Genomic DNA, 22,588 nt, shown 5'->3' with positions numbered 1-22,588 from the left:
AAGGGAAGTAGAGAACATGTCCCAAAAGCTGCGGACCCTCCGAGCGCTCGCGCATGCTCACTGAATGTGCGGGGGGTACCATTGCCGCCTACAAAGCTTCCCAGCACCCACCTACCCCGGGAAGCGGCTCAGCAAGGGGGAGAACTACGTTACCCACAACGCATCTCGTGGGTCAGCTACGTACCTCGTTTTTAAGACTGACAGTCAGTTCAACCAATCGTACGAGGACTATGCTACCCATAGGGCCTCCCGTGGACCCGCCTCCAAGGCGCCTTCCCATTCGCCACAGCTGACTCAAAGGTGCGAGGACTACATTACCCACAATGCTTGCCTTGGGACGCCCACGCGGCCTGGTTCTCAAGCTTCAGGGCGGTTCAGCCAGTGGCCCCGGCGACCGTCCTGGGTCTCTGTTTTGCGGGTTGTGGTCTTCGTTTGTGGCCCGCCAAGCCCACCTCGTCTGCTGTTACGCTCCCGTCCTGGCCTGCCGCCTCGGGCGCGCCCTGAGCCCCTAAGGGTCGCAGCGCTGCGGGTGAGTGCGAGGGAGGGCGCGGGGTCCCGGCTCGAGCTTACATCCCGCTGCCCGCGCCAAAGCCCGGTTTATGCTCGGCCTGGGTCACTGCTCACTGTTCATAGAGAAGAGACCAGACGGAAAAGCAGCCCTGCCAGGGAGTCCTAACCCTCCCAAGACCTTGGAGTTGGAGGATCTTTAGTGACCATTCAGTGGGGTTCGGAGGGGCTTCAGGCTCGCCGAGCCCACAATCAGGGGTCAGACTGGGACAGAATCTGCGTCCTTCTGGGCAAAAGGGCCCCTGGTTCTCACCATATTTCCCCAGGGACCTTGTCCAAAAATGTTTGATATTGAAAACTCAGCATTTCTCCAACTCTGACCGTGTTCCAGGCACTGTGCTAAACAAGCTCTTTCCAAAAATCCCGTTTAGTCCTTTCAGCAGCCTATGTGTAGGTGGTGTTACCATCTCTTCTTTTCAGATAAGAAACTGAGAGCCGGAGAGATTGATTACCTTTCCTGAGAATTAAGGAGTTAGTAGCAAGGTTGACCCACTTAAATCCTTTCCTTTTGCCAATGAGGGCAAGTTGGCCTTGGGGCCAGGGCAGGGGCTTGTGGGTATAGATGCTTATCCAGCCCCAGTGCTTCACCCTAGATGAATTCGTTGTCTTTCCACAGAGCCCTGGAAACATCTCTCCCAGTGTCTGGCCAGAGGTTTAGGGAGAGACAGGTTTAATTCCCAGGCCAGAGAAGGAGCAAGGCCCAGCAGGAGCAATGGCGACCTCTCCCGGCCTCCAGCACCCGCCATCCCTGGAGCAGGACGAGATCCTGATTGTGAAGGTGGAGGAGGACTACTGCTGGGAAGAGGAGCCCTCCCTAGAGGAAGAAGACCCTAGCCCCGAGACCTTCCGCCAGCTTTTCCGGCTTTTCTGCTACCAGGAGGTGGCGGGACCTCGGGAGGCCCTGAGCCGCCTCTGGGAGCTCTGCTGCCGTTGGCTGCGGCCTGAGCTGCGCACCAAGGAGCAGATCCTGGAGCTGCTGGTGCTGGAGCAGTTCCTGACGGTGCTGCCAGGGGAGATCCAGGCCCGGGTGCGGGAGCAGCAGCCAGAGAGCGGTGAGGAGGCCGTGGTCCTCGTGGAAGGGCTGCAGCGGGAGCCCAGGAAACAAAGGCAGCGGGTGAGGTGGGGGGCATTTTGGCCCTGAGGTGAGGAAATGGGGCCCTGCTGCTGAGGTCCACATCTGTATATTCCTTGGGCTCTGGAGCCGTGGCCAGCCTTGGTTATTGGGAGGACCTGGGGCTGCCTGGGCACTGCGAATTGAACAAGGCAACTGCAGAGTGTTTTCAGTCTTGGCCAGTGGGTGTCCATCTGTTGATTAATTACTGTAGCCTCATTAGCCCTTTCTGAGCTATGTGGATTGGTTCATTAACACGATCCCAACACAGCCAGCCATAAGATTTGATGGGAGACTGGACACCTTCCAAGGCAGGCCTTGGGAGTTGAAGAGATCCCCACGGAGGGAGGATCACTGGGAAGAAAGACCAGGGGCTAGCGGGTGCCCTGGTTAGAGTCCCCAGATGTTTCCCGGTCTCTCCAGAGCTGTGTCATGCAATACAGTAGCTACCAGCCATGTATGGCTTTTTAAATTAAAATTAAATACAATTAAAAATATAATTTGTATATCGAACTGACTACATTCTAAGGGCTCAGTCATCACACATGCTTAATGGCTACTGTGCTGGACAAGGACAGGGCAGGTAAGGGGCACTTCCACCACTCTAGAGCATGCTCCAACTTCTTCTAGTCACATTTGGGGAGTGGGAAGTCCCTTACAAATTTCTTCTGCTTGGGATAGAGTAATTCCTCCTAATTAGATACTTGGCAAATCCTGCAGGTGGCCACACACTGCTGTCGTTTTGCATCTGTGGCCACACACTGCTGTCTTTTTGCATCTGGCAGGACAGACAGAGCCCCCTACACCCCCCTCCCAAAACTGGACCACAAGGTGAGTTGAGTGCAATAAGCAAATCCTGCTGTCATGATGGCCAACAAGAACCTGGGAGCTCTGCTCAGCCCCTCCAGCCTTGGCATTTGGGGTTCCTGACATGACTTCCCTCTGTCACTGTGCACCCCATAACCTCTGGGGACTGTCTCCTCTCAGAGATGTAGAACATTGAGCCTGAGATAGGGTCCCTGGCCTTCACCTTATGGCTCCCTGGGGATGTGTCTTGTACAAAGAACTATTGCAGAGCTCAGTAAACTCAGATCCAAGCACATCTCGTTTACCTTCTCTGGAATTAGGAAACAGATAACTCCAGAGGGCCTGTAGACGATTTCAGAAAACGTAGTAAGTACAATAACTTGAATTTCCAAAACAAGACCTGATTTGGGACCCTTCTAGCTCCGGTCTTTTGGGAGCACCAAGGAAGGAAGGGTGAGAGTGTGACACTGACACTGAAAGAGAATGACGGGGAGAGACTGCAGAGAGACTGCTGAGTCTCGGGAGTGGAGCAGGCCTCCCTTCCCCCAGGTTGGAAGCCTGACCCTTTCCCAGGTCACATGCCTTCTCCCTGGAGGCTGGATGGATGGAGACGTATGGAGGGCTGCAGGGGCCATTAAACACGACAAGGCAGCCCAGGTGGTGAGGGACAGCCTGGGAACAGGATGGCCTGGGTGCTTGAGACAGGAGGGATTGGGAACCCTGTGGGCTTCCCCCCTTCCTGGGAGCTGGTGGGCAGATCTGTGTCTGTGCGCAGGATCTGGAGGTGCTCCCTGATGATATACTGCCCCATGGGACAGGGGATTGGTTCTTGAAATGCCAGACAGAGGCCCAGCCAGAGGAGCTATCCCTGGAGAAAGGGGCTCAGTACTTCAGCCAGCAGCTCCCAGCACAGCTGAGCCATGGACCAAAAAGAGGCCCCCAGCTCTGGCCAAATAGGGGTGAGTAGTCACCCATCTCGAGGGAAGAGAAGCCCTGCACTGGGGAAGGGGAAGGCTTGGGAGTTTGGCAGAGGGTCTGGCCTGCATGCCTATGGGGGTGGGCAGGCTCCCGGTGGGGCTGGGTGTAGGTGGAGAGCAGCTGGACCCGTCCAGCCCTCACTGTCATGCGCATGGGTGGGCAACTCTGCTCTTTCCCCAGGCCCAGTGACCTCCCGGCATCAGGAGACAGCAGCACTGGCCACGTCTTTCCTCTCAGCCTGGTCCCAGGTGAGCGGGCATTCCGACCTGCAGCATCCTCGTGCGTCCCACGCCCTTGATACAAGGACACTTATATTTAGTGGCCTGGGTTTCCAAGGCGGACCTTCACCTCCTCGGAAGTCTCACTTTCTCTCAGAAGCCACCTGAGTATTAGGTGTATTCTGGAGGATTCTGGGGTCCCAACAGTGAGCTAGGGCAGTCACTTCAAACCCAGATATATGTTAGAATCTCCTGGTATCTGGGTTAAACTAGATTTTTCCAGCAGCCCTAGCCTGGAATCAGCCTCCTTTGCTTGTTTATTTCAATGATAGCTTTATTGAGGTATAATTCACATACCATACAGTTCATCCATTTAAAGTGTACAGCGTTTAGTCTGGTTACAGAGTTCTGCGGTAATCAGTATAGTCAGTTTTAGAACATTTTCATCACGTCACCAAAATACCCCACGCCTGTTAGCAGTCACTCCCCATTCCCCCTGCTCAGCCCCCTGGCACCCACCGTCTCTGTGGATTTGCCTCTTCTTAATGCTGTTTGCTTGGGTGTTAATCGTGATCCCAGACCAGTCTGGTGCTAAATTTGGGAACCTCTGGCCTAGAGGCATCACGAAGTGCACATGTCACCCCATTTGGGTCCCAAGGTTGGCTTGAGCTGAGGCAGGGCCTGCTAACTCATATCCCCAAGGAGCATGGGCCCCGGTGGCTGAGATCGCAGTGGATCCAGCTGCTCCATGCAGCACATCTGTCCACACGACCCCTGCCCTGTAGCAGTGGGTCAGAGCTTGGTCGCCACAGTGTCCTCCCGAAGAGCAGGATCCAGCCATGTCTGAGCTGAGCTTGGGAGGAGGGGGTGGGGTAACAGCACATGGAAAGGAGAGGGTGGTTAGGGAAGGATGTTGCGTGAGGTAAGGAGAACCTGCCATGACACGAGTGGAGGGGCCCGGGGAGCCCACCAGTCTGGCCCACCCTGAAGGGGCAGTGGCGTGAGACTGAATGGGCAGCGTTCCAGCAGGTGCCGGTGACTGTGGAGGACATGGCCGTGTACCTGTCCCAGGAGGAGTCGGGGTGCCTGGACCTGACTCAGCAGGACTACAGCTGCAGCGTGCTGCCAGAGTGTGAGGGTAATGTGCGGGGAGACCGTCGTCACACACCGTGCTGTGTCTCTGGCATGGGCCTGGTTCAGGGAGGGGGGCTGCTTCCCTTGGGCTGGCTGTGGGTGTTTGTTGGTCTTTAAGATTCGAGGCCCAGGCCATCTCCCTGCTCAGCACCTTCCCCCACCTACAGGAGCTGGTTCTCAAACTTTAGTGGCCTGAGGAATCACCTGGGAGCATGTTAAAAATAGGAATTCATGGGCCCTGCACCCAGGGGATGGTTCAGTGGGCTTGGGGTGTTCCCTGGCAGGTCTTCTAGGCAGCCTGCTCGGCCACTAGGCCCCCCTGTCTGCCCATGGCCTTGCCTCATCCTGTCCCTTCTCAGCTCATCCTATCACTCTTGACCCTCATTCACTCCCCGAAACATTTTCTGAAGGAATCGAGACCCTGCTTTGTATCAGTTGGGGTTTTCCAGAGAAACAGAACCAGTTGTGTGTGTGAAGAGAGGTTTATTTTCAGGAATTGGCTCTCATGATTGTGGAGGCTGGCACTTCTGAAATCCATACGGGAAGCCAGGTGGCAGGATTTCTAGGCTGCCATCTCGAGGCAGAATTTCTTCTCCAGGAAACCAAGTTTCACTCTTAAGACCTTCAACTGATTTGGTGAGGCCCACCCCGATATGGAGGGTAGTTTGTTCTACTTACAGTCAGCTAATTCTAGATGTTAATCGCATCTGCAAGATAACCTGCACAGCAGCCTCTAGAGTGGTGGCTGACCAGTGACACCATAGCTTGGCCAAGTTGGCTCAGAAAATTAACCATCACACACTTTCTTTTACATCCTCATTTTTTTCAAACTAAAATGGAATGAATGAAGATGAAACCTTCTTACTGCCTCAAATACTGGTTTGCTATCCTCACTGTTGCTGGACCTCTGGGGCCTTCTGTCTGTCTGTCGCCTCCTATGTGTTGTAACTCTTGGCCACTTCATCTCTTTGGTGATGAAACTCTAGACCCCTCAGGGCATTGGGATTTCCCTCCCAGAACCAGGGAGAGCCTTGGGCCGTTTCCTCACTTTTTCTCCCTCAGAGGGAACAGAGTCTGCACAGAAGCAGAGCATCTTCCACCTCTCTTTCGGGGCATCGAGCTTTCCCATGGGTCCTCCTGATGCCCCTTTTCCCTCATGAGAGGACCTTTGCAGTCTGCATTCTGTCCCAGCCACACTCACGTCCTCTCTCCTCTTTTCCCGTGAGCAGGACTCCTCGCTCCCAGGCCCTGTCTGATTGCCCAGCAGGGGCGAGGGGAAGGCCAGCAGGACCCGGCTTGTGCAGCCCTGGGGCCGAGGGGAGTCTCAGGCAGCGCCGGCTCAGGTGAGGGGGTCTGCAAGGAGGAGGCAGAAGTCCAGGTTAGACTCTCCCTCTCCTGAGTTTAGATTTCACTGATTGTGTTCGTGGAGTTCAAGCTCGAGGGCAAGGGCCAGCAGACTTTCTCTGAAGGGGGCCAGGTAGTGTAAGTAGTTCAGGAGTTACGGACCATGTGGTCTCTGTCTAGACTCCTCAGCTCTTCCGTCCTGGCATGAAAGCGACGCGGGCGATACGAACATACTCACATGGGGCGTATCGGGTGGGTGTGAACTTTCGTTTATAAAGGCTAACCCTGCCTGAAGAAAAGGCGAGGGGAGATGGGAGACTTTAAGAAAAGCTTGGGGCTCGGCCAGAAAGCCCTCAGTATAGAAAGCAAGAGTCGCTCCATATCGGGCTGGGACGGCACCCTGCATGCAGGCACAACAGGGGACCTAGTCCCAAAGGAAGGCTGCGAGGGGAGCCCAGGCCAGGTAGGGGCCGAGGCCGATGCCCCCAAGGGTTGCCCAGCCAGCAGCGCTCACTCTTCTGGGTCTCCACGGGGTTGGGAGGGGTGTGGAGTCGCTCAGTCCTTCTGAGGAACTGCCAGACTCAGGCTTCCTTTTTAAAACTTCTTACCAAAGGCCAGTGCGCTGGTTCCATCATCATCTCTGCTGTACAGATGAGGTGAACGTGAGCTCAAGCCCAGGCTTGGCTTCCTGTAAGAGTGAGTGTGGAGACAGGAGGGGAGACCAGGAGGGCCCGCGCCGGATGTCGGGTGGCCAGTGTCTCAGCAGGGACACTTCCCCGTGCTGGGGGAGTCAGTGTGGGCCCTCCTGTGCGGTCAGTGTGCCTCAGCGTCCTTATGTGTGAATGGACAGTGACAGCACCACCTCACAGGCCATGTGAGGATTAGCCAAGTTGTATGTTCGCAAGTGTCTGGCCATGGTTTTAGTTCCTGAAATCGGGCTCTGACTGACACCTCCCTGCTGGGGGAGTTTGAAGGCATCGCTGTGCATCGCCCTCCATGGCCCATGCCTTCCTTCTTAGCAGAAGCATCCCTTTCCCTTCCGCCTCCCTGTGGAACTCTCAGTGACTGTGCTTTCTCTGTCTCAGAGCTTGCGGTGCGAGTGGAGATCGGAGAGGACGCCGGGGAGGACACGCCGATGAGAATGGGCTGGGGCCAAGCGCTCCCGGGTCATGGTCGGGGTTTGGGGCCCAGCCTGACCAGACCCCAACAGGCTTTGGACAGAGCGGGGCCCCGCGGGGTCCTGAAGCCGCACACGTGTCCCGAGTGCGGCAAGGCCTTCAGTAAGACGTCCCACCTGACCAAGCACCAGCGCACGCACACGGGGGAGCGGCCCTACCAGTGCCAGGTGTGCGGGAAGCGCTTCGGCGACCGCTCCAACTGCAGCACGCACCAGAGAGTGCACACGGGCGAGAAGCCCTATGCCTGCACCGAGTGCGGTAAGCGCTTCAGCCAGAGCTCCAGCCTGGTCATCCACCGCCGGACGCACACCGGGGAGCGGCCGTATGCCTGCACCGAGTGTGGGAAGCGCTTCAACAACAGCTCGCACTTCAGCGCGCACCGCAGGACGCACACGGGCGAGAAGCCCCACGCGTGCCTGGTCTGCGGCAAGGGCTTCCGCCGGGGCACCGACCTGCGCAAGCACCAGCGCACACACTGCCGGGAGCAGCCCCCGCCCTGAACCCCGGGTCTCCAGGACGCCCCCCGCCCCTCCCCGGGACCAGGGCCTGCTGTTTCAGGAAGCTACCAGAGTTGTTTCTGTCCCGGAGCCAGCATCTCAGACTCCGTTTGTTCCCATGGGCCAGCGTGAGGACACTCAGTGGGGCATTTGGGGTGCCCAGGCCAAGGGAGGAAGCTGGACACCACAGGTGTGTTCGCGTCTGGGCGGCCAGAGGACCACTCTCTGGGTGGCTTACACCACCGGGAATTTATTCTCTCATGGTTTGGGAGGCCAGAGTCTTAAATCAAGGTGTCTGCAGGGCTGGCTTCTTCTGGAGGCTCTGATGGAGGATTTGTCCCACACCTCTCCTGGCTCCTGGAGGTGCCAGCCATCCTTGGTGCTCCTGGACTTGTGGCACATCACTCCAGCCCTGCTTCTGTCTCCCATGGCCTCTTCCATGTGCGCCTCCGCGTTCGTCTCCTCTCACAAGGACAGTCATTGGATTTAGGGCACCTTTAATCCAGAATGACCTTACCGTAACTAATTACATCTACAAAGACCTTGTTTCCAACTAAGGTCACCTTCTGAGGTTCTGGACATGATTTAGGGAGACACCCTTGTTTCCAACTAAGGTCACCTTCTGAGGTTCTGGACATGATTTAGGGGGACACCCTTCAGCCCCCTTGGGGGAAGGCTTAGTGGCTGCAGTTGCTTGCAGCTTTATGGACCCCAGCCTTCCCTGGGCCATCTCCCACCTTCCCCCACAAGCTTGCCACACTTTCAAAATGTAGCCAGGGTGGGTTTTCTGGTATCACAGTGGTGTTAGTAAGGAGATGGGTGAGTTGTGGGTCACCTTCACAGATCCAGGCTGTTCTGCAGGATGGCTGGCCGGTGTGGGGATGCTTCCCTGAGTTCCCACCTTCCAGCCTCTCCCAGCCCGCCAGGAAGCCCAGGGTTGTGGCCTCACCACTTTAGGGCACTAGGGCTGCCTTTGTTCCAGCCCAAGTGGCCATGTTCCAGGGCAGAGGCTGGCCTGGGTTGCCCCACTTTGTCTTTCTGAGGTGGATGTCCCTCTCTGACCTGTTCACATCCCTAGTCTTGTGAGTGGCCGAGGGGAGCGATTAGGGTCCTTGTTTGGTTGGGTCATTAGTGAAGTTGTGGGGCAGCTCTGAAATCACTGAGTTCCTTAATATTCCATCCAGGGACTGTTCATCCAATCACTGTATTTTTAGCTTTTCACACAACCCAGGTTCCAGGGTGTGTGACTTGCTCTTTTCTGTTCTCTTAATAAATGACATCAGTTATTCTGGCCCCTGAGCTCTGTCTTGTGTGTTCCCTGGAGAATGGAGTCACCTCGTTTAGGGGTGGATTTTTTCTTCTGGGGTAGCTCGTGGGGTACATAGTACCCAGCCAGAACCAGCCAGGGCAGCGTCACCGACCGCCCATCTCCCCCTCACAGGCTCACTTCTCTCATGTCCAGGCTGATGCTGGAGGTGGCTGCCCTTTGCCTGGCCTGAGAACTGGGCCCATCCCATGCCTGTTCCCTGATTCTCTCTCATGGTCCTTCATGATTCTCTTTTCATGGATGGAAACTGAGGCCCTGAGAACTTGAAGAACCCTGTCCAGGTGGCAGAACCAGCTTTCAGCCCAGGTCTGACCTCCTGCCACCTCATCGTCCCAGCTTGCCTTGACAGACAGTAATTCAGAGAGTTGAACTTGGAACAAAGGCTTCTTCCTGTCACTGTTGGGGAAACTTCGTGAATGAACTTACTGCCATTAAAAGGGGTAGAGATGGGGGGATATGGAAATTTTATAAAATAGCCTTTGCCCCTGACAGCTGGCGGCTGCCGTGGAGGCTGTGTGCCACGTTTAGGCTGCTCTGTCCAGCACCTGAGCCCTGCCAGTGCTGTATGTGCCCTGGAGTGGGGGTGGGGGGGGCGCCTCTGCAGGTGGGAGGCGGCCTGGGGCCCCCAGGTGATGGTAGTCTGGCCCTGGCCCCTGCAGGAGAGGCCCCTCCCATCCCCCCCAGCCTCTTGTGGCCTTAGTGAAAGTCGTCTCACATCTGACTTACAATGTAAATGCCTTTGGGAGGGGGGCTGCTGGTGAGGCCCCTTGGCCAGATCAAGTGGAGTCTGTGGTCCCAACTTGGCTGCCGGTGGCTGAGGCTGGGCAGAGGCTGGATGGGAAGAGGTCCTTACCCACCCTTAGTGCATGGGAGCTGGCGGTGACTCCAGCTAAACTCTGGAACACGTGCCCAGATGCCAATGACCCTGCAGGCTGCCTGATCCCATGGCCTGGGGGGCCTGAGATGATGGCTCTGCTCTTCCCACAGAGCAGGTGGGGCCAAGGAGGGCTGAGGCTCTGAGATACTGGAAACAAGCTAGAGAGAGAACAGAGGTGCCACAGATCAGGGCTCCAGCCTGTTGAGAGCAGCTGGGCTGAGAACAGCAGTTACAGAAAATTGAGGGCCTTGGGGGTAATACTAGTAATGTTGAGCAAGACAGCAAAGCCTTCTATGGCTCCCAGCTCTTGCTACTTATCCACAAGGGTAGACGCTGCTCCGCTGTCCACAGGGACAGGCTCAGCTGTTAGAACATACACATTCTTCCTACAACTGAACGTCAATCCGCCTTTACTTTGGAAGGACCTGAAACATATATGTGCCTTTGTGTCTTGGTTAAACAAAAGCAAATTTCAGTGGACCCCTTTATCAGAAAGTCCACTTGGTCTCTGTGTGTGCATGCGTGTGTTTGTGGTATTAATTTAGGAACACAAAACAGCAAACATCCAGGACCCAGAAAATCAAGCTAAGGTCTCTTTCAAGACCTGAAATTTGCTAACTATGTTTTACAGTTTAAAAAAAAAAAACTTGTATGTTGGAAGTAATAGATGCATATTAAACAGAAAAAATGCAGAAATGGAAAAAGGTGAAAAAGCCTTGTAGTCCCAGTATCAGAACAAAAGCACTGTCTTCATGGTGTTTCCTTCTGGTCCCTTTTCAGAGGGTTGGGGCCACTGGGGTTATCATGCTGTGTGTACACATCTGTACTGGCATCTTTGCTCTCAGTGCATGAAAATGTTCTGACTGAATTCTCACAGGGCTGCAGCCAGATCCACAGTTGGAAGGTCCCTGTGCTGCAAAGGTACGTTCCAATGGAAATGGGAGAGCGAGGGGGCCACCAGGGCCTCAGGTGTCGATGGAAAATTAGATCGTCTGCTCACCTTCTCACATCCATTACTGGAGGCATCTACAGTTGGCCCAGGGGAGGCGCCAGGGCCTCCATGACTGTCCCTGACCCAAGAGGTTCCCCCAGGGCCCCAGGACTTCCTCCTGGGGGTCTGGCTTGGGCGCTCTGCCTCTCTGCCCGGAGTGTTACATGTTGCTTCCCCCCACACCTGAATTCGGCTGTATCCCCAGGGGCCTGAGCCTTCTGGCTGCTGGGACCCTCACCAGCAGGCAGCTCGGGCTGAGCCGTTGCCTTCCGAAATGCCCTGAGCTGCTGGAGAAGCTGACTCTTCCTGGTACAGTCCCTGTGGCACAAGAGAAGCAACGTCCATCAACACCACGTGGAGCCGACCTCCTAATGCGTTGCCACAGAAACGGGACATGAGCAGGGGAAAGCCAGAGTGTGTCCGCTGCTCCTGAAGATGCTCAGAGTAAGGACTGTGGCTCCCAGTCCTTGCCGAGTCACAGAGCACGTCAGCGTGTTCTAGGCTTCTGGGAAGAAACCTGTGTGACCGTTCTCAACCCAAAGTTTTCTACCCTCCTTATTCCTGTAATGCCTGGTCACATATCACATTGGAGAAAAGATGCATTAGACTCTGATGTTCCCAAAGGCTGTGATCCATGGGCTCTGCGGTTCCAAAAATGACAGAGACTGCAGAACACACGACACAGATTCACCCCGTGACCGCGGCGTGGCCATGAAGGACTTGAGCCTTCCCTGAACTGGACGTTTCACTTAATTGACCCAGGCCTTTCGTTTCTGGCTAACAAGCATCGCTTGTTCCACCCCTGTACTTTCTCTCCACTTCCATTCCCATCGCTAGTAGGGGGCAAATCAATTTGAGAGCAGTTTTTCAGGAAGAAAATGTAGTTATCCCTTCTCGAGAGTGAGCTAAGGCGTCCCTGGGGCTGTCTGGAGGACAGCAAGCCAGGCCAGACGATGCTGGGCTACCCTCCCCACCGCCCAGAGCCCCCCCCCCCCCCGCCCCCACACCCCCTCCTGTGCTGGCCCTTTGGGTGCAGGACACAGAGCTGAAAGCACCAGAATTAGCTGTGCCAGGCGGGTGCTTGCTGCTGAGGCAGAGGGGAGCATCCCCAGGCGGCGGGAGCCCCCTTGTGTTTACCGTAGCCTGGCCGGGCCCCGCTGGTCTCTCAGAGCTGCTGTCTCCTCTTCTCCCTCCTCCTCACTGTCAGAGGAGCTGGAGATGCAGCTGGAGCTGCAGCTGGAGTGGGAGCTGGAGCTGAGGGAGAGAAAAGGGGGTTGCCTGGACATGCCCCAGGCCGCCCCCAGACTTGGAGTGCCCAGGCCTCCCTGGTGACCCAAGGCAGGAAGATGGGCCAGGCAGGCAAACCAAAGCCCAGACAGCTGAAACCAAAGGGCCACTGGGCTTCCTGCAGGTGGTGGAGGGGCACAGCCAGGGCCAAGGACCCCAGCCTAGGTTATGTCTGCTTAGGGCTCTGCCTGGAATAATTTCCCTTTGTTCCAGCTCCTCCCTCGCTGTGGGGAGGGCCTGCTGCTGCAACCCAGTGGGACTGTGGGCCAGGCTCAGTTCCCAGCTAAAGACACTTCTCAAGTGGGCAGTGCTCCCAGGACCTGCCTGCCAACATGGCAATGCGAAGCAGCGGGTTTGCCGCGAGGCTGTCACCGCTCACAGCCTTTGTGCTCCTACCTTCCCGAGGACCCCTGGGCTGATGGCTTCGTCAGCCGCAGATCCATGAAGACGGTGGGAGGCTCTGCTGGGCTCCTTAGCCGCATGTCTTCCGCCAGCCTCGGGCCCAAATCAGCGTGGATGCCCAGCCCCTTAGAAGCACTTCTGGGATGAGAGGAACAGGGGGCAGAAGTCACTTGCCAGTGATCACCCTGTGACCTGTGCTGGGCATGGCTGTCACTGGCTGGGCGCCCCTGTGCAGGACTCTGAGGCAGGTCCTGAGGTTTAGGGCCAGGACTGCCCAGTAGAACTTTCATGATGATCAGACGTTCTGTATCTGCACTTTGCAGTATGGTAGACACTTGCCATAAGTAGCCATTTACATTTACATTTCAGCTAATTAAAGTTAACTTAGAAATTTAGTTTGTCAGCTGTACCAGCCACATGTGGCCAGTGGCTGCTGACCAGACAGTGCAGGCCTAGGCCTTTGTACTGGACACTTGGGTTGTCAGGGACAGAAGCCTGCTCCAACTAGCTCAGGCAAGGGGCTTACTGGCTTTCAGATTCCTCAAAAGAGTGGGACATCCAGAGTGTGAGAAGAGCAGGCGTATAGCTGGGCCTTAAGGGACCCTAGGGCCCTGTCCCCACCTCTGCCCATCCTGCCCCCCAGCTTCAGCCTTTCTCACCATAGAAGGCCTGGCTGGGGTCGGATGCTCAGAGCTGGCCCGATCAGTGGTGGCTGGAGAGGCAGGGCCCTACTCCGGGGAGGCTGTGTGGATGGTGAAGGGAGGGTTCCCATGGGGTGGGGAAAGAGCAGGTGCTTTGGGGCTTGAGTCCCAGCTCTGCCAATTATGTCCTAGGCAAGTCAACTTCTCTGAGTCTCAGTTTCCCCATCTATAAAATGGGGGTAAAAGGAGAACCTACCTGATCACATTCTTGAGATGAAAGAAACACACACCAAGTGCCCCGCCCACAGTCAGCCCAGTAAATGCTGAGAGAAGCCAGTTCTAGAGAGGACAGGGGCTGTGGCTGGCAAGAAGTCCCACCTGCTTCCAGCTTCCTCCTGCTTGCTGTCCTGGGGCGTATCAGCAGGCGCCCTCCGGGCAGAGGAAGAGGTTCTGGACTGCGTGGCACACAGGAGGCCGAGCTGTTCCATGAGCCTGTCCTGGGTGCTCTGCTCGGTGTGGTCTGTGGGGAGGGAAGACGCTGCTTAGTGGGGACACAGCCCCCCTTTGACTCACAACAGCCTGAGCTTCAAGAGCCCTCACGGATGAGCCGGGCTTATGCACGAAGAAGTGCCGGGGGGCAGCCCTAGGCCCACCCAACCCTCAGCTGCTCATAGCCTTTGTGAGCCCCGCAGGGCGAGGGGCGCCGTGTCTTCACGAGCAGGGAGCTGGGTGTGAACCCTGGGAAGGAGGAGGCACCTCCTGTTAACAGTGTAGCCCACTTCCCCTCTGCGGTCCCATGTGTCAGAGGGAAGCATCATTAATAGTCCTGTGTGTTTGCTTCTTAAAAAATGCAATAGGATCATCTATAGATTTTTTTTCACCAAGTATATTTTACATCTTTCTGTGTTGAGATATATAGACTAGATGGATGGATAGGTTCGCCTCACTGAGCTGCAGAGAATTGTGGGTGACTGATTAGCTAGACTCCTGTTGAATCCTGCATTCGGGCTGTTTCTACTTTTTCACAGTTATAAACAGTGCTGCAGTCAACATCCTTGACCCACTTGGGTGAGGGTGTGTTTAGGACAGCCTTTTCAAATCTGATCGAAGGCTTATTATGTGCCTTTAAGTGGAGAACAGATCTGCCACATTTCCTGCCAAAAAAGGGGTGCCGACTCCAGTCCCCCAGACCTGCCCCACCTTGCAGGAGGGTGAGTTTCTCAATATCCTGCTCTCAAGGGTTAGATTACAAACAAAACCCCATTTAGGGGTTTGGGTATAGCTCAAATGGTAGAGCATATGCTTAGCATGCATGAGGTCCTGAATTCAACCCCCAGTACCTCCTCTAAATAAATAAATAAATAAGTAAACCTAATTACCTCCCCCCAAAAATAAAAACAATTTTTTAAATTAAAACAGCACCAGGGGCTGTCAGCCACAAAGGAGCCTTTGCTCTGGAACTGGAGGCCAGAACCCCTACATTTCCTTTGCCTCAGACCTGCCTCCACTTGCCTTTTGTGGGCCAGAGGGCTGGGAGGGGACTGGGAACTTTATTTTACAAAACTGCTCAGAGCCAGGAAGGCCACACGTGCAGTGTGGAATCCCATCCCTGTCTTCCTCTGGTAAATGAGGAGGCAGTGGAAGTAGGATTGTGTTTAGGATCTGGCTGAAGGGGCACAGAATTCAGGGTCACTCTGCTTCCAGAGAGAAAGAGGAAGGTCTGAGGAGGTGGGGAGGGGGGAAGTGCCCTGGGTTGAGGGCAGGGACTGTGTCTGAAAGGCCTCTCATATCCCCAAGGCCCGGCCCATCCTGGGATGGAGCAGGCAGTCATGTGTTTAATGGATGGGTGAGTGAGTGAATGGATGGGTGAGTGAGTGAATGAATTAATGAAGTCTTGGAAGCACTGGCAACTGGGTGTGCAGGGCAGTGAGGGCCCAGCAGCTGAAAGGACATGGCGAGCGGCAGGGCCGCCCGTGCCCAGCCCACAACCTGATTTTATTAGGACGCTCTAGAAGGAGTTGCTGTGGGGGATGCACTTGGGCCCCCAGCGTTCAAGGTCAGACCTTGGCCCTGGCAGTGGTTGGCTGCCCACCACGCGGCTCCAGGTGCACCGTCTCCCTGGTCGTCCTCTCGCCCTGTCAGACTCTGAAGGACCTGATCCAAATCCCACTCTTCAAGTTGCTGAAATAAGTAAGGTGGTGATTAGAGGCTGCCGCAGGGCTCCGGGGGAATGAGCACCTGATTTCACAGCTGCTGTGACCCCCACGGCCCCCGGAAGCCATCTTGGGGTGTCCTGGGCAGAGACCAGGGCTGAGAGCAGGTGACCGGCTCACTCACCCCAACCCCAAGGGTTGCAGAGAACCCCCTCGCCCTCCTTCAGGGCAGGCAGGTCTTACTTTTCTCGCCCCCCACTTCCTATGCCTTTTTTGGGCAATACTTTTCTTTCTCGCACAAAGGCATTGTTTGACTTGGATGAAACCCAGTGTCATTTTAAAACTATTTAGGTTCATACAGGTTTAAAACATTGGGAGGTTAAAATGTTTTGCTTTTTGAAGAAACAGATGGTTCAAGGCAGGTAGGTGCTGGGCTGGAGGCCTTGGAAGAGGGTGCTGGGGGGCAGTGGTGTGATGAGACGGGGAGGACGTCAAACAGCAATTAATGTGTCTTCTGTGTGGCCTTGCAGCTCTTTGTAGCCCACAGGGGTGGGAAAATAAAAGGGTTCAGGAAAAAAATGGAGTTGATAGAATGGAATTGGTGAAAATGATCTCCACGTCCACCTTGATGTCAGTTTTCTCTAAGTGGTTAAAAGAATTGTCAAGATTTATAAATAAGGCCAAAAAGAGAATTTTGTGACATTCCAACGTCATGCAGGAGCATCTTCTAGGGAAAGGCTGGTTTGCGTGGTGGACTGGGGCTCACTTAGTTTACAATTTTGTACAACTGACAAGTGTGACAGCTTTCTTTTCCATCCAGTAGAGCAGATAACCCCAAAGGCACCAGTTCAGTTGCCCTGGAGGCTATGACTGATTTGTACTTAGCGGAGCAATTTAATTTCTGCATTCCTTTCCTCTACTCCCCCTGACCCATTTTACAAAATCCCAGCTTCTCTAATCTCTTCAAATCAGCTTTGTCATCCTGCTGGTTCTCTTGTTAATGAGCTAAGTATATACAACGTTCACAGGGGTTCACGATTTGTATGAGAATGAGAACTTGAATGTTTGGAAAACTATGCTTTGTCAAAGTCTGTTGTCTATTTCACGTGTCTTTATGATCAGGCTTGGGATTCGGTTTTATTGTTTGTTTGTTTTCTGTTTTTAAAGAAGGCTGGGGTCTCCTTGCTCTTACTCATTCTCTTTCACTCTACTTGAGGATGGTCTGTCTGCTGGGACAACACACCCCTGAGACTGGTAGCACTGCCTGCCTAATGGTGGATCCAGTGCCACAGGCCCAGGTCATTGCTATAGACTGAATGTCTGTGTCCCTCCAACATTCATGTGTTGAGATCCTAATCCTCAATGTGATGGTGTTTGGAGTTGGGGTCATTGGGAGGTGATTAGGTCATGAGGGTGGAGACCTCAGGAATGGGATTAGTGCCCTTACAAAGAGACCCCAGGGAGCTCCCTCACTGCTTCCAGATGAATCAGGGAGCATGCTCTCACCAGACATCGAATGGGATGGAGCCTTGATTTTGGACTTCCAGTCTCCAGACTGTAAGAAATGAACTTTTGTTGTTTAAGCCCCCAGTCTATGAGATTGTGTTATTGCAGCCCAAGGAAACTGACAGGCACAGTGGGCTGGCCCTCAAGTTGGCCCGGGGAGGACCCACGCCCCAAGGAAGGCTGGGCTGAGGGGACGCCTACCTGGAGGGAGAGCACCGGCAGTCCCTCCCGGGGCTGCTCTGGTGGCATCTCCTTCACTTGAGTCAGGTCACAGCAGGCTGGGTCCCAGGCATCCCAGGTGACTTTGTGAAGTATGTCTTTCTCCATCATCTTCCTTCTCTCCCTCCGGAGGGCTCTGCGGCTGTCAGAGTCGGAGCCTTCCTGGGCCAGTGAGGCAGCGCCTAGGGGCTCCGTCTGCAGGCCTGCTTCCTGGGCAGAGAGGGTGGACTTTCCCTGTGGCCACCAGGGATTCTGCAATCCGTGGGTCTCCGCAGGCATCCTGAGAAGAGAGTGCAAAGGCCCAACACAGGCCCTTCCTTCCAGGGAGGCTGAATCCTGGGTCCCTGTGGTCCACTCCCTCCAGGCATCTGGGGTGGGTCCCACAGGCCACACAGCTGGCTAGGGAGAAAACAGGCATTCTCTGTTAGCAGCCTCAAAACATACCACAGGGAGTCGTCGTGGCGATAGAAAATGTATAGAACATAAAAATCTGCCATGTTAACCATTTCCTTTTTTTGGACCTCATGCATGTTAACCATGTGCTCTACCACCGAGCTACACCCTCCCCCCAATCATTTTTAAATGTATAGTTCAGAAGTATTAAGTACATTCATTGAGTTTTGCAACCATCACCACTATTTCCAAAGTTTTTTCATCCCCCTAAATGGAAACCCTCCCCCAGCCCCTGGTAAACTCTCATCTACTTTTTGTCTTTATAGACTTTCCTGTTCTAAATATTTCACTGGAATGGAGTCGCACAATATTTGTCCTTCTGTGTCCTTCACTTAGCTTAATGTTTCTAAGTCACCCACATTGCAGGATGTATCAGAACTTCGTTCCTTTTCATGGGTGAATAATATTGTGTTGTATGGTTGGACCTCATTCTGTTTATCCATTTTGTCTGTTGATGGACACTTGGGTTGTTCCTGCCTTTTGGCTGTTGTGAACAGGTACACAGCTGTTAGAGGTGGGCAAGATGACCCCAGGCCTTTTGTCTCCAGAGCGAGCCCACGGCCTCAACTCCTGTGAGCTGATACAGACTTTCCCATCCCAAGATAAAAAACAATCGTCCAGAAGAGTTATCAAGGTAATTGTGGAAATGAAGAAAACACAAAATAAAGTGACGTGGACATGGTTCCAACTGAACTAACCAGGGGTCTTGGCAGTCCTGGAAATTGTTTGGGGTTATTTCAGATATGTTTCTAGGCATGGCTGAGGGAGTGGGTGACTTCTGTTATGGTGCTGGAAGGGGACACACCCTGGCTTTGTAAGATGACCATGTGTCAGTGCTTGTGCTCAGAACTGGAGAATCTCCACCTATACCCACTCTGTCCAAACTCCAAACTCTAGCATGGCTTCTACCAGCATAAGGCTAGGATGACCCCAGCCCCCCATTAAAATGCCTGCCTGGGGATGTACTCAGTGCTGCCAGGAGGATTTACTATTTGTTCTAGCCAATACCTGATGCTAGGTCCCTGACCTCCCTCTCTTGGAGCATTTACTAAAAAGGGCTTATAACTGTGAATATATGTCTCTTACAACCCAGAAGTATCTCTCACGGACCTGAGAGTCATTCTCTAGAAATGTACAAATCAGGAAGGACAAGGCCTCTGTCTCCGTTCTCCGTGGGAGGATAGGCTCCTGACTTCCACATCTGCCAGCCAGCAGACACACCTGGTCTAATCGCCTCTTCACTGCCCAGCTCTTTGTGATTTTTCACTTTTCTGACTCTTCCGAGCTCCCTCCCTCATTCTCCCTTGGAAACACCCAGTCGCCTCTGCACAGATCAGTTGGAGCTCAGCTGTTTTCCTGCTGTCAGTAGTTACAGAATAAAATCTCCTTCCACCACTTTAACTAACGTCAGCCTATGTATCTTTGGCAGCCCTGCCGCCCATTCCCCTGGTCACTGAGTGATAGCTAGTCCTAGCAGTTATAACTGAGCTAGGCTCCCCTGGACAGGCCTGATGGGTTGGGGGCCTGCCCAGTGATAAAAGCCCATTGATGGATCCTATTCATCAAGGCAGCAGTTAATTTTAAGCATTAAGCCATAAATTTTCAGCAGGAGTTCTTGGTCTTACCTGGGGCCCTGGGAAAGAGGGAGACAAGATAGAAAATTCGCTCTGACATTTGGCAACGGTTGCAGCTACGATACTTAATTACAGAGCGTGCTGTGGCATTTTTTAGTTTCCTGTGTTCATCTCACCTCCCCAGCCAGGGGTACCTCTTACCTCTGAATCCCCACTGTTGCCCTTATTCAATCAACAAATGTTTAGGGAGCGCAGGATTTTGTGAGGTGCCAGATGACGCCGAAGCCAGCTGGGTTAAGGGAGGCATTTATGACAGTAAATTGTGACAATGGTTCAGATAGCTCAGGTAGAAAATGGGTCGGCTGGGAGGTGGGTGTATGTGTGTTGAGGGGTCGAGGGGAAGAGCAGGGGGCAAAATCAGATAGAAAATAAAGTCCCACCCCCAGTCCTAAGTATGCTGGGCTCCTGGGGGTGTGATGTACACAAAGCTGTTAGATGTTTGGTGGCTGAACTCCTTGGCTGTACTTGGAGAAAGGCCCGGGCGTGTAGAGATGCTAGACCAGGGCCTTTAACCTTAGACCCACATTGCTGTTAGAGTCCAGTGAGGGCCATGGACACCCACACCCACACCCTATTCTGCTGGAAGGGTCCCAGCTTCGTGGATCCCCACAGCTGGCATCCTACAGACCTCAGGAGGAGACCCTGAGGTAGTGACCAAGGCCCCTGCAGAGTCTTCAGCCAGTTCCTCTGACAAATCTGGAATCAGAGCAGTTTGATTTCGCTGGAAGATGAACAGCTCCTCTTCCTCACAGTCTGACTGTGGACAAATGAGAGGGCTGTGGATTATACAGCAGCAGGCAGGCAGGAGGGCCTCAGCTTCCACCTGTCCTAACCCTGCCCCACCCCATCCAGTCCTGCTGTTCTCTGGGGAGCCGTCTGTGGAGATCAGTTCTCTCCCAAAGGGCCTTGCCATGGTGGTCCCTGTTGCTGACTTAGAAGTGGGCTTGCAGCACCACCTGGTGGAGGTGAAATCCAGGACTCCTGGTTCTACAAGTACCTGCCACCCCTAAGACCTTGCATACGCCTGGAACTGAATGAACAGGGCAGTGAGGTGGCAGCTGAAAGAGCAAAGTGTGGTCCTCCACTCCTCTGTGACAGGGAGCCATGGTACTTCACTTACGTGACACTGACCTGATAAGTGCTAAAGTTGTTCTTGGTCAGCATCATGTTTGTCATGGGAGGAAAGTGCACTGGGGGTCCAGGAAGATGTCAGAAGAAAGCACTTGCTTACCAAGGAAGAATCCGAGTCCAGGGTTGGGAGCTGCTCCCTAATGGCCTCCATGATGGCGTCCCAGGGAGAGGACAGTGACGGCCCCACATCTTTGTCTTGGGATGTCATGGGGGTTGGGGCTGAAGGGATGCTTCTCAGCACACCATCATCCAAGGAGCCTTGCAGAGGATATGGAATGAGTGGGGCTCCCCTCACTCAAGAACTCAGGGGGCTGCCTTTTCAAAGCATATACCACCCCTTGGGGAATGAAAACAGATTGGCAGACCTCCCATTCCATTTTCCTTCTGGTCTGCAGGTTCCTGTTACTGAGTGCCAGGAAGTGCCATGCATTTTGTGTGTGTGTGTGTGTGTGTGTGTGTGTGTGTGTGTGTGTGTGTGTGTGTGTGTGTGTGTGTAGTGCAGTATGGAGCCTGCAGATGTATGTATATAATGATATATTAATATATAGATGCATGTACTGATATATGATATATGTACTTGATATGTAGGTATATATATATGATACATAGAATGATACACATATATGATATATACAGATACCTACAAACTGTATATATATATCCCATAAAACATAGATACTATTATTATCTACATTTTATAGGCTCAGAGAGGTTATACCATTAGTAAAGGTAAAGACAGAATTTGTATCAAAGTCAGAGGGGATTTCAAGCCCGACTACCCTCTACTGCCCCCTTACAAAAGGAAAAGACTAGAGACATTTGGAGTCCCCAGGAAACTTTTTTGGCGTTAACACTCAAATTAACCCGTTATACCCAGGCACTTAACCAACACCCCCCACCTTTAATCCCAGAGTCTAACAGGAGAAAGGCCAGTCCCTCAGGGGTCAAGGGGGCTTAGAAATGTGGGGTGATGGTGCTTCAGAGCACTTGTAGCCTGAGAGGACTCTGTAACAATAAAATGAGAAAAGAACACTCCTACCCCAGCCTGGCCCCTACCAGGGAAGCAGCAGGAGAAGTGAGTGGGGGTTTCTTGTTTTTTCTGTGCTTACAGGAGCAGGGGCAGGAGCTTGGTTCACCATGACCTGGGAACGGCATGATGTGGACACATCTGGTATATATATCAGGGGTGTTCTCTGGCTGCAGGGCAGATCAGAGGGCAACAAAATCACTCGGATGAAGTGGACTGCCAGAGACTGATAAATTCTTCAGGAGGACAATGCAATAAGGGAGGAAAAGGCATTACAGGCTGCGGGAAGATCATCTAAGAACTCAGAGGAGTGAAAATTGCCCAGTATGTTTGGAGAAGATTTCAGTTGTTGGAATATGCGGTGCCAACGGACCAGGCCGTGAAGGGTCCTCAGGAGCTCCTTCACCCAGCAGACAAGGGGTACATCCTGCCAGGTTGAGGAGCTCCGCTCACCCAGCCAAAGGGCAGCCCCAGTCCCTCCGAATCCTGACTCCGCCTCCACGTCCGTTTCTGGGCTGCAGACCGTTAGCCCCGCCCTGGCCCCGCCTACCGCCGGGTTGTTATAACAACTAGACGCCAACTTCCTCCCGGGTCAGGCTTTTAAATTCTAAAGCTCGGAAACACGAAAGCTCATCGCGAGTCCTCCCACCGACCCCCAGCCCGTTTCTCTGCTGCCCCGTCCAATTCCCAACGTTTATCTCTGCAGCTGCGGCAGGCCCGAGGCCACTCACCTCCGGCCTCAGCCTCCCCTCCCCGCGCGGTCCCGACAGGGCTATAAACAGCCTCCGCAATTACTGAGGCTGTTGCCGCCTTCGGATCCCCGCTCAGCAGACTCTTACGTTACTGAACTGCCAACTGATTTCCACCACCGCTCCCCCTGCTCCTCTTTCGGGACTTGGCGCGTCCTGCCTCTCCTGAAACAGGACTGGTTCTCTGGCCAGTGGAGGGGCGGGGCAGGGTGAATTCTCCCTGCTCATTGGCTGCCGCGGACATCACACAGCGAGCCGGGCGAGCTGACCGGAAGGTCCGGGTGCGGGACAAACTAATTCCACAGCGCCGGGAGCAGCCCCGGGGACCTGCGAGCGTCCCGGCGTGCTCCGCGCCTC

The 22,588-nt window shown here is 54.1% G+C and overlaps 2 protein-coding genes across 10 annotated transcripts; one reads left to right on the top strand and one right to left on the bottom strand.

Moving 5' to 3' along the window:
• The first annotated feature begins 332 nt into the window (after nt 1-332).
• Nucleotides 333-9,126, top strand: ZNF500 (zinc finger protein 500). 2 transcript variants are annotated; one of them, XM_010992703.3, is made up of 7 exons: nt 333-529; nt 1,184-1,681; nt 3,261-3,444; nt 3,644-3,711; nt 4,711-4,819; nt 6,045-6,158; nt 7,245-9,126. In XM_010992703.3, exons 2-7 carry the CDS (start codon nt 1,280-1,282, stop codon nt 7,835-7,837), a joined length of 1,470 nt encoding a protein of 489 aa, XP_010991005.2. In that variant the 5' UTR covers nt 333-529; nt 1,184-1,279; the 3' UTR covers nt 7,838-9,126. The 2 variants fall into 2 exon arrangements, with proteins under 2 accessions (XP_010991005.2, XP_010991004.2); XM_010992702.3 differs by having other exon boundaries at nt 4,708-4,819.
• On the bottom strand, nt 5,279-22,576 carry DNAAF8 (dynein axonemal assembly factor 8). 8 transcript variants are annotated; one of them, XM_031447684.2, is made up of 11 exons: nt 22,322-22,576; nt 21,565-21,652; nt 20,556-20,713; nt 19,953-20,081; nt 17,220-17,636; nt 15,423-15,540; nt 13,738-13,879; nt 12,713-12,856; nt 12,167-12,283; nt 11,268-11,534; nt 5,279-8,329 (listed from the first exon to the last, which is right to left on the bottom strand). In XM_031447684.2, the coding sequence occupies exons 1-11, from the start codon at nt 22,457-22,459 to the stop codon at nt 8,236-8,238; spliced, it is 1,812 nt and encodes a 603-aa protein (XP_031303544.2). In that variant the 5' UTR covers nt 22,460-22,576; the 3' UTR covers nt 5,279-8,235. The 8 variants fall into 8 exon arrangements, with proteins under 8 accessions (XP_031303544.2, XP_031303545.2, XP_064334488.1 ...); XM_031447685.2 differs by having other exon boundaries at nt 11,268-11,347; XM_064478418.1 differs by having other exon boundaries at nt 22,214-22,402.
• Nucleotides 22,577-22,588: the final 12 nt, after the last annotated feature.

Source organism: Camelus dromedarius, chromosome 24, assembly GCF_036321535.1.
Source record: "Camelus dromedarius isolate mCamDro1 chromosome 24, mCamDro1.pat, whole genome shotgun sequence".
NCBI lineage: Eukaryota > Metazoa > Chordata > Mammalia > Artiodactyla > Camelidae > Camelus > Camelus dromedarius.
This window is presented reverse-complemented; position numbering and strand designations above follow the sequence as displayed.